Consider the following 11,856-nt stretch of genomic DNA (forward strand, 5'->3'; position numbering starts at 1 on the left):
ATGTACATACTACCTCAATTAGCCTGACTAACCGGTGCCTGTATATAGCCTCGCTCCTGTTATAGCCTCGCTACTGTTATTTTTCAATGTCTTTTTACTGTTGTTTTTATTTCTTTATTTATCTATTGTTCACCAAATACCTATTTTTTACTTAAAAATTGGACTGTTGGTAAGGGCCTGTAAGTAGGCATTTCACCGTAAGGTCTCTACACCTGTTGTATTCGGCGCACGTGACAAATACACTTGGATTTAATTTGATCAGTGTGGTGCAAAGTCATCGGGAAAGCAGAAATCATACAGTGAATATGGCAAACACGGCATCTTTATTGGGTAGATGGTTGAACCAAGACTTTTTTTATCGAGTTGCAGCAACACCGTCTGTGAGACAGGTTCAACGAGACAAAACTCTTTGTTACTACTTGTGTATCCAACATGATCTTCTGTAGAAGTCTCTTCAACAATAAATTGTACACATTTAAAATATGCCATTACATAAGAAAAGTCAATAGCAGCTGTATAACATGTCTTAATACAACACACATAAGTGGTAAGTAAAATTAATTAATTAAGTAAAAATGTATTTAAAAAAAGGCAAATTCTCTGTCATACAGTTAGCACTTGTCTGTAACAATGCAGCTAATTGACCTTCATTTGTTCCTGTAATTGTCTGGTCATCTATTATATTTGAATATTGCTACTGTATCTTTGGAAACCTGAATCGCTTGTAAAAGTGTTAGTTATAGTTCTACTTTAAATGTATACATCATTTAGTCATTATTCATAAAAATCATAACAAAACCTGAATCGCAAAAAAATAAAAAGTACTTCAATACCATACATAATTTAAAGTGCTATGTCTTGTTCAGAAGTTGGTTCAAGCTGGTCCATCATTTACAGTAGCGTCTAGACACATAAACATGTACAACAAAAAAGAGGCACGTTTTTCAGACAGAACCCTTATACAGTGGCTTGTGAAAGTATTCACCCTTGGCATTTTTCCTATTTTGTTGCCTTACAACCTGGAATTAAAATAGATGTTTGGGGGGGGGGTTGTATCATCTGATTTACTCAACATGCCTACCACTTTGAAGATTTTTTATTGTGAAACAAACAAGAAATAAGACAAAAAAACAGAAAACTTGAGCATGCATAACTATTCACCCCCCTAAAGTCAATACTTTGTAGAGCCACCTTTTGCAGCAATTACAGCTGCAAGTCTCTTGGGGTATGTCTCTATCAGCTTGGCACATCTAGCCACTGGGATTTTTGCCCATTCTTCAAGGCAAAACTTCTCCAGCTCCTTCAAGTTGAATGGGTTCTGCTGGCGTACAGCGATCTTTAAGTCATACCACAGATTCTCAATTGGATTGAGGTCTGGGCTTTCACTAGGCCATTCCAAGACATTTAAATGTTTCCCCTTAAACCACTCAAGTGTTGCTTTAGCAGTATGCTTAGGGTCATTGTTCTGCTGGAAGGTGAACCTCAGTCCCAGTCTCAAATCTCTGGTAGACTGAAACAGGTTTCCCTCAAGAATTTCCCTGTATTTAGTGCCACCCATCATTCCTTCAATTCTGACCAGTTTCCCAGTCCCTGCTGATGAAAAACATCCCCACAGCATGATGCTGCCACCCCCATGCTTCACTGTGTGGATGATGTTCTGGGGATGATGAGAGGTGTTGGGTTTGCGCCAGACATAGCGTTTTCCTTGATGGCCAAAAAGCTCAATTTTAATCTCATCTGACCAGAGTATCTTGTTCCATATGTTTGGGGAGTCTCCCACATGCCTTTTGGTGAACACCAAACGTGTTTGCTTATTTCTTTCTTTAAGCAATGGCTTTTTTTCTGGCCACTCTTCCGTAAAGCCCAGCTCTGTGGAGTGTACGGCTTAAAGTGGTCTTATGGACAGATACTCCAATCTCCACTGTGGAGCTTTGCAGCTCCTTCAGGATTATCTTTGGTCTCTTTCTTGCCTCTCTGATTAATGCCCTCCTTGCCTGGTCTGTGAGTTTTGGTGGTAGGCCCTCTCGCCAAAGATTTAATGGTGCTCTGTGGGATTTTCAAAGTTTCTGATATTTTTTTATAACCCAACCCTGATTTGTACTTCTCCACAACTTTGTCCCTGACCTGTTTGGTGAGCTCCTTGGTCTTCATGGTGCCGCTTGCTTGGTGGTGCCCCTTGCTTAGTGGTGTTGCAGACTCTGGGACCATTCAGAGCAGGTGTATATATACTGAGGTCATGTGACAGATCATGTGACACTTAGATTGCACACAGGTGGACTTCATTAAAAAAACTTATGTGACTTATGAAGGTAATTGGTTGCACAAGATCTTATTTGGGGGCTTCACAGCAAAGGGGGTGAATACATATGCACGCACCACTTTTCCGTGTTATATTTTTTTGAATTTCTTTAATTAAACAAGTTATTTTTTTCATTTCACCTCATCAATTTTGATTATTTTGTGTATGTCCATTGCATGAAGTCCAAATAAAAATCTATTTAAATTACAGGTCGTAATGCAACAAAATAGGAAAAACGCCTATGGGGATGAATAATTTTGCAAGGCACTGTAGAACTCACAACATTATTCCAGAAAAGTCCACAAATCTTCAATAGATTCATTGTGTGTTGGACCAAGCCATGTTTTATGCAGGTCCAGGTCAAAGGCTATAATTCTTGTCAAGTGGAATAACAGCTTGTACTACCCAGTGGTGTAAAGTACTTAAGTACAATATTTGAAAGTACTACTTAAGTTGTTTTTTGGGGTATCTGTACCTTACTTTACTATTTATATTTTTGACAACTTTTACTTTTACTTCACTACATTCCTAAAGAAAAAAAGAATGTACTTTTTACTCCATACATTTTACCTGACACCCAAAAGTACTCGTTACTTTTTGAATGCTTAGCAGGACGGGAAAATTGTCCAATTCACACACTTATCAAGAAAACACATAATCATCCCTTCTGCTTCTGATCTGGCTGACTCACTAAACACAAATGCATCTTTTGTAAATGACAAAAAAGTGGTGCCATCTGCTTTGCTTAAAATAAAGTGGCTCATATCTTTACTTTTACTCAAGTATGACAATTGAGTACTTCTTCCACCACTGCAACTGAGTGATGGGGCTTTTATCAATTACATTGAATTTGGATACTTAAGTATATTTAAAAACAAATAATTTTACTGAAATAGTATTTTACTGGATGACTTTTACTTGAGTAACTTCATATTAAGGTATCTATACTTTTACTCAAGTGTGACAATTGGGTACTTTTAGGTGTTGATGAAAGACTCTGTAGCATCAGTGCTGTTGGAAGAATTTGCAGCTTCTGAAACGTTGTAGACATCTGTCAAAGCAAGAGAAGTCAAACAGTTGGTTTGTTATATAAAGCAAGGCAGGGTGATTATTTAACAAAACAAATATTTAAAGAACTGTGATAATTTCAAAATGCATAAAAAATGGTGAGCTTACTCCTCCTTATCCTTCTTCGGATGAAGTTTAATGCACTGGTTGATGATGTTGCCGCGCCACCACTGGTACTCTGGAATGGAAAAAAATTATATACACTCATTGGCAATCAATATTCGCTGATACAGTAATTGTCACGACTTCCGCCGAAGTCGGCCCTTCTCCTTGTTCGGGTGGTGTTCGGCGGTCGAGGTCACCGGCTTTCTAGTCACCATCGATCCATTTTTCAGTTTCGTTTTGTTTTGTCTGTATTATACACACCTGGTTTCAATTCCCCCATTATGTTCCCTATTTAACCCTCTGGCTTTCATTTCTGTTTTGTCCGTGATTGTTTGTGTGTTAGGTGTTGTAGTTGATACGTGTATGTATCTGTTTATTTTCCATTTGTGGAATTGTGCATTTATTTTGAGTAAAACACTGTGGTTTCGCTCAACACCTGTGTCCTGCGTTTGACTCCAAATATTCTCTGCACACAACCTTGACAGTAATAAGTCTTATCAGAGAGATTCAAGTCTACAATGAGGAATGAGGAAGGCCAATGAGGAAGGCCAATACAATGAGGAAGGCCAAAAACAGCCCATTAAACTCATGGTTTAACTTGGGATTTCTGAAATTGCAAAACATGTCTAATTACAAGGATCATCAGTGCACATAGTACACATGTAATTAACATGAATCATTTGAGGTAAATATAGAAGAAATGGTGTGAAGAGATGTACTTACCCTCGTACGGTCAGAGCCTGGGAGGATGGAAGAGAACGTTCCGGCTATAGCTGACCGGATCTGAAAGCACAGGACCATTTAATAAAAAATCACAACACTCTTGCATACAAAGAGGGTATAAACAAAAAATGTATGACTTTTCAAACACATACCTTGCCGTCTAAAAGTGTTCCAAACACCAAAACAAAGAAACCCTTTTTAAGAAAGATTAAAGATTAATGTACATAATACAATGTTGCTAATGTTGTTCAACTTTCATGAAAACAAATGTAGTTGTAAACATGTTGACATTTTACATCAGAACTCATTACTTGCAGCTTTCAGTTGGAAAATAAAAATGAAATAAAGATTTCAGTGTATGGCACTATTATGGAAAATAATGCACCAATGTATTCAGTTTACCTGTAGTGAATTGAAGAGGGCAAATACAATATGGATTCCCTTATTTGTTGGATCAACCATGGTTCCTACTCCCAGTCCCCAGGTAAGGCCAAAGAATGGAGTCAGAATGGCCAGACACCTGGCAATGACCACAACAGCATTTCTCTCATCTGGCTGGGTAGCATCCCCCACGCCTCTCCTCAGCATTTTGTACAGAACCACAATCAGGATCAAAAAGTTGATGACCACTATGGTCAGGGCAGGGATCACAAAAGCAAGGAGAGCCATTGTCTTGTCCCAGTTGAGCCAACATGCCTGGTTTTCCTTGATGTATCCACCACTTGGAGCTGTTGCTGCCACAGTAATTACAGCAATGATAAGAGGTGCCCCATAGCCTACTGAGAAGCCAATAGCCAGCATAGTTGATTTTGACATATGGGAGAAAACCAAGACGGTCCGATAGAAAAGGAGAAGGCCTGAGATCAGCATCCAAAAGAACAGAGCAAGGTAGAAAAAGTGAATGAAAAACGTAGCTGCAGTACATGCCGGTATAGGTGTTGTGGTGTCTTCACCTGGGTTTTCAAGGATATTTTTTGATATTGATGCACCAATAATGAACCAAATGTCAGCAATCAGGAGAGACACAGCGATGTTCACAATGGAGACATGGCGCATGTAAGAGGTGTTGTTTCTGGTCATGGCCTTCCACACACAAGCCTCAATGATGAGACAAATGACTAAGCTACCCATCGATATGCCAACTCCAACATAAGTGATTATATCCAAAGCATCTTGAATCTCTTTCGGAATGGAAGTTGACATCAAAATGGAGAAGGAGGTCAGATGGTTACAGTGACAGGTGACCTGGCCCTTCTCATTAGACATCACTTTACATCCTGTGTTATCCCATCCTCCAAGGCTGTTAAAAAGGCTGAAGTTCCAGAAAACACACTGAGGATTGTATGTGAGCGACTTGTTCACCTTATCGAAGCTCAATGAGACATTTTTAGTCGTCCCATTCAACTTCACCAGCACTACAAGTCCATTGATGATGTTGTCATTGACACTTTGATTGCTGCCGTTCCTGGCAGGCAACACATTACTGAGGGAGTAGAACGTTAGAGTGGTGATGGTGAGGTGATTGGAATTAGTCTCTGGAATCTCTATCAACACACTTGAATTTAAGTCTGCTCTGAATGAGTTGTCAAATGTGTCTTGGTTTAACAGAATTAGCTTTGTTGTCACATTAAAGGACTTTGTTGGGAGAGAACCTGCAAAAAATTCCATGGAGCCCAGTAAACTAGAGCTGGTGTTCTTATTTTGGTCGGCATTGAGAAAGGTCCAGGATTGTTTTGCTTCATCAGAAACTAGGACATTCACTGTTTCTAGAATGTTCTGGGGAGTCAATGAGAAATCTGAGTTAGGTCCAAACTTAATGTTAATACTTTAGTTTTTTTTTTTAAGCAAAACATGCACTTGTGCTTATCTCACCACTATCAATAAACTTAAGTGTATTTCATTAGTTTTAGTATATTTAAAGCATCAACTTATTTTCCAAACTTCATGCATTCAAAGTATACTGAAACCAAGTGAACTGATATACTGTATATTTTTGTTCTCTTGCACTGATCTCTACAGTTTATCTGTGCTTGTTATGTTTGTTTTCAACATACCTTTATCTGAGACTGGCTGATGTTCTTTGAAACACTTGCAACAATTCTCAGAATATCAACAATGGTCGAAATAGTTGCACTTGAACTAACGATTTGCTCTTTTAGATCAACAGAGGTATTATTAAGTTTTGTTAAAAATTCTTCAACTGTTGCCTCTTTCAAGTCCTGCAGAAGAAGATGTGATTATACTTAGAAAATATACTGTATGTCATACACTTACATTTAGGACATCTAAGAGAAACATGTTTGAAAATAAATAAATATCATAATTGCTTACAAAACTCTCAAATCATACAAATCAGTTTTCCTTCAAATGGATAACAACAACAGAAAATCATGCTCCAAATTATAAATACAGTTAAGACAACGATTGCTAGGGTTTACCAGTCCTGGTAGGTGTTATTAAAAAGTATTACCTGAGATGAGGTTAGTAGCTCATTGATTGCAGTCAAGACACAAGTGTCACTCTGAAGTTTCCAACGTCCAGTGCTTTCACAAATCGCTGTCTTTCTTCCATCCTCACCTTTATTACATGGTGCCACTGATGTGTCTTTCTCTTGGCCACTACCATATTCCAGATCGTTGCAAAATATTGCTAGAAAACATATTTTTTTCTTCAGAAATTTGAAACAGCAAATACTGTATTCCAAGACAGAAAATACTGTACTTACCTCCTACGAAAAGAGTCAATTTTGTAGTCTTTTCATATCCTGTTGGGTCTTTCACTTGGCATGTTAATGTGACAACTTTCGATGATCCATCACAGTTTTGAATTTGATAGTTATATTTAATGCAATTATCAGGAGTCTCATCTATAAATAATACATGTAAAAAAAATGTCAGATTGTTATAATGTAGACAACATGGTTTATGCATTAATTTATTTGGTCTCTTGTCGTATTGAAAAGGAAGTCTGATTATTAACTAACACTTACTTATGGGCAATTCTACATTGCCTTCTTTCCACATTAGTTTATAGGGAGTTTGCACACAACACTCCAATGGCTGACCTTTCCCCACCACACATTTGGTATTGATTTCTGTATTCGTTTGAATAATGGGAGCATCCTTGATTTGAATTTGACCCGTTTGGTAGAAATAGATCTCGTCACTCTTCAGAGTGCATTCATATTTCCCTGGGATGAAACAATATTGACATTGTTGAGTCAAGAAACAATATCTGGGCAGAAAACATGTATCATCCCTTTGTCTTCTTTAACTTTGGGTGGGTATGCTCTGGGTTTTGAGATTTCAATGTTATAGAAACCAAAACAGTGATTAAAAAAAGGTCATAAAATGTTCATTACACAATTGATCATATTTAGACTATAGCTTCCTGCTTTCCTGCCAGGGTAGTTTAATTGTATAAAAAAAATAAGCGTAACAAATGCACTCTTCAACTTACCTTCATCATCAGCAATTACAGTTTTGATACCAAGTGTTGTCTTTTGTGATGCAAAATCATCTGTATTGATGTTGAACCTTCCGGTCGATGTTAAAACTCTTCCCTTTCGTTTCCACTCAACGTTTCTAATAATGCCCATCTTTACATTATCAGGAGGTGGTCCACACTCCAGAGTCATGGTGCCACCAGAGTAAATGGTAGTTGGTTTATAACTTAATACCGTGCTACCTTGGAATAGATTGAGAAATTCGTGGTCAACAGTTTTGTAGACCGATATTTAAAGCATCTTTTTTTTGGTCATAAGAATTTGCAATAATGTGATTTGAGAACGTTTTTAAGGACTTACTGTTATAAATCATAATGAAAGAGCTCATATCAACTTGATAATCAGCTGAAAGTGATGTTGCAAGTCCAGCATTAGCTTTGGTAATTTCAGAGGGATCTGCAGCTGTGGTCCTAACCTCAAAGTTGGCTATAACACTTCCACGGCTGTTAACAGGAACCAAAGAGAGAATACAGAAATAAATACATGTTGAATGGAAACAACTTACTTCCATAACAACAGTAGATACCTACCTGAAACTTGTCAATGTTGCTGAAATAAACCCTGGCATGTTCTTCCTATACTGGGCCTGGATCTGTGTGAGATAATGATATTGATCATGTAAAACAAAATCACAATGTTTCCAATGCACTACATGACCAAAAGTATGTGGAAACCTGCTCGTCGAACATCTCATTTCAAAATAATGGGCATTAATATGGAGTTGGTCCCCCCTTTGCTGCTACAACAGCCACTCTTCTGGAAGGCTTTCCACTAGATGTTGGAACATTGCTGTGGGGACTTGATTCCTTTCAGCCACAAGAGCATTAGTGAGGTGATGTTGGGGGTCCCGTGTGGCTCAGTTGGTAGAGCATGGCGCTTGCAACGCCAGGGTTGTGGGTTCGATTCCCACGGGGGGCCAGTACAAAAAAAGTATGAATGTATGTACTTGTAAGTCGCTCTGGATAAGAGCGTCTGCTAAATGACTTAAATGTAAATGTAAATGTTGGGCAATTAGGCCTGGCTCGCAGTTGGCGTTCCAATTCCTCCCAAAGGTGTTCGATGGGGTTGAGGTAAGGGCTCTGTTCAGGCCAGTCAAGTTCTTCCACAACGATCTCGACAAACCATTTCTGTATGGACCTCGCTTTGTGCACGGGGGCATTGTCAGGCTGAAACAGAAAAGGGCCTTCCCCAAATTGTTGCCACAATGTTGGAAGCACAGAATCATCTAGAATGTCATTGTATGCTGTAGCGTTAAGATTTCCCTTCACTGGAGCTAAGGAGCCTGAACCATGAAAAACAGCCTCAGACCATTATTCCTCCCCCACCAAACTTTACAGTTGGAACTATGCATTTGGGCAGGTAGCGTTCTCCTGGCATCCGCCAAACCCAGATTAGTTTGTCGGACTGCCAGATGGTGAAGCGTGATCCATCACTCCAGAGAATGCCTTTCCACTGCTCCAGAGTCCAATGGCGGTGAGCTTTACACCACTCCAGCCGATGCTTAGCATTGCGCATGGTGATCTTAGGCTTGTGTGCGGCTGCTCGGCAATGGAAGCCCATTTCATAAAGCTCCCGACAAAAAGTTATTGTGCTGACATTGCTTCCCGAGGCAGTTTGGAACTTGGTTGTGAGGGTTGCAACCAAGGACAGACCATTTTTACGCGCAATGCTCTTCAGCACTGCGGTCCCGTTCTGTGAGCTCGTGTGGCCTACCACTTCGCGGCTGAGCCATTGTTGCTTCTAGACGTTTTCACTTCACAATAACAGCCATGTTGAAAGCCACTGAGCTCTTTAGTTCTACTGCCAATGTTTCCTATGGAGATTGCATGGCTTGGTTTTATACACCTGTCAGTAACGGGTGTGGTTGAAATAGCCGAATCGACTAATTTGAAGGGGTGTCCACATACTTTTGTATACATAGTGTACATCCAAAGCATTCATAATCATTACACTGAAAATGTACCCTGGCTGGATAATTGTATGAATAGTTATTTAATGCATTTGAGTATTTACTTGGGCCAACAATAGCTTGAGTCATGTACTTACAACTGGTTCAATATCGCCTTTGTACTTTTTGTATTTGTCACTATTTTTATCATTTAGGTCGCTAGTGAAATCTCCAATCATTTTGAAGGACATCGCCAGCAACAGAATATCTGAAACAAAAGAAGAAGAATGACAAACATGCTTAAATGGAATGGAATTGTTGCTACCTATACTGTATATCCTATTATTCACTCCCGTCCATATGTATTTGGACAGTGAAGATAAAGTGTTACATTTGGTTTTATACTCCAGCCTTTTGGAATTGAAATCAAATGTTTCATATGAGGCAACAGTACAGAATGTGTCCTTTTATTTGAGGGTATTTTCATACATATCTGTTTTACCGTTTAGAAATGAAAGCACAGGGCCTCCCGAGTGGCGCAGTGGTCTAAGGCAGTGCTTGCTGTGCCACTAGAGATTTTGGGTTCGAGTCCAGGTTCTGTCACAGCCGGCCGCGACCAGGAGACCCATGGGGTGGCGCACAATTGTCCCAGCGTTGTCCGGGTTAGGGGAAGGTTTGGCCGGCAGGGATGTCCTTGTCCCATCGCGCACTAGCGACTCCTGTGGCGGACCGGGAGCAGTGCACGCTGACACAGTCGCCAGGTGTACAGTGTTTCCTCCGACACATTGGTGCGGCTGGCTTCCGGGTTAAGTGGGCATTGTGTCAAGAGGCAGTACGGCTTGGTTGGGTTGTGTTTCGGAGGACGCACAGCTCTTGACCTTCGACTCTCACGAGTCCGTACGGGAGTTGCCGTGATGAGACTGACTGAACTGAACTGACTGATACCATGAAATTGGGGAGAAAATGGGGTATTTTTTTTAAATAAAATAAATATATTTAAAAAATAAAGAAATTAAAGCACTTTATGTATCTAGTCCCCACATTTGAGAAAGTCATAAGTATTTGAAAAAATGTCCTTATAGTGTAGTAAAGTAGTCACAAGTGTAGTATTTGTTCCCATATTCCTTGCGCTCAATGACTAAATCAAGCTTGTGACTCGAACAAACTCATTGAATGCATTTGCATAATGTTTTGTTTGTGTTTCAGATTATATTTTTCCCTATAGGAACTGAATGGTGAATAATGCATTGTGTCATTTTGGAGACCCTTTTATTGTAAGTAAGAATAGAAGATGTCTCTGAACACTTCTACATTCATGTGGATGCTACCATGATTATGGATAATCGTGAATGAATCGTGAATAATGATGACTGAGAAATTAACAGAGGTACCAAGATCATACCCCCAAAATGCTATTGCTCATGCTGAGAGGTTAGCACGTTTTGTTGTAGCCACTGTAACCTTCTCACCCGTCAATATTCATGATTGATTCATGATTTTTCATTATCATGGCATAATCAGGATTCATTTTGCAGTGTTCAGAAACATCTTCTATTCTTACACATACCAGTTGGTTTTGCAGTTGGTGGTGGTGTTGTTGTTGTTGGTGCTGGTGCTGTTGTTGTTGGTGCTGGTGCTGTTGTTGTTGAGGCTGGTGTTGTTGTTGTTGGTGCTGGTATTGTTGTTGTTGGTGCTGGTGTTGTTGTTGTTGGTGCTGGTGCTGTTGGTGGTGGTGCTGGTGCTGTTGTTGTTGGTGCTGGTGTTGTTGTTGTTGGTGCTGGTGCTGTTGGTGGTGGTGCTGGTGTTGTTGTTGTTGGTGCTGGTGCTGTTGGTGGTGGTATTGTTGTTGTTGTTGGTGGTGGTGGTATTGTTGTTGTTGTTGGTGGTGGTGGTATTGTTGGTGTTGTTGTTGTTGGTGCTGGTGCTGTTGTTGTTGGTGCTGTTGTTGTTGTTGTTGGTGCTGGTGGTGTTGGTGGTGGTATTGTTGTTGTTGTTGTTGTTGTTGTTGTTGCTGGTGTTGGTTCAGTAGTTCCTGTTGGGAGAGACACGTGGCGTAGTAGTAAGTGAAAGCTACAAAACTGTAGGTGAATCACAGAACAACACCTGTGCTACCTGTGGAGGTTGTTCTCTGTTCTGTTGTGGGCTTAGGTGTTGCAGAGGCTCCAGCAAAGCGGTAATATACAGTAGTGGCAGACTGTTACATTGTTAGATCTGTTTGGTGAACTATGGTTCACCTACTGGTGAATGTGGTCAGGATTCATTTAGAAG

The 11,856-nt window shown here is 39.8% G+C and overlaps 1 protein-coding gene across 1 annotated transcript; it reads right to left on the reverse strand.

Moving 5' to 3' along the window:
- Window positions 1-304: 304 nt before the first annotated feature.
- Window positions 305-11,447, reverse strand: LOC129848423 (adhesion G protein-coupled receptor F5-like; the record flags this gene model as incomplete). Its single annotated transcript, XM_055915667.1, has 14 exons — window positions 305-3,350; window positions 3,476-3,545; window positions 4,196-4,255; window positions 4,348-4,389; window positions 4,598-5,971; window positions 6,250-6,414; window positions 6,666-6,844; window positions 6,921-7,061; window positions 7,185-7,385; window positions 7,655-7,882; window positions 8,001-8,143; window positions 8,231-8,292; window positions 9,747-9,856; window positions 11,156-11,447. Coding segments are annotated over 14 exons (3,141 nt in total), but the record flags the coding sequence as incomplete, so codon positions are not given.
- Between the last annotated feature and the right edge of the window lie 409 nt (window positions 11,448-11,856).

The sequence above is a fragment of the Salvelinus fontinalis genome, unplaced genomic scaffold (genome assembly GCF_029448725.1).
Source record: "Salvelinus fontinalis isolate EN_2023a unplaced genomic scaffold, ASM2944872v1 scaffold_1033, whole genome shotgun sequence".
NCBI lineage: Eukaryota > Metazoa > Chordata > Actinopteri > Salmoniformes > Salmonidae > Salvelinus > Salvelinus fontinalis.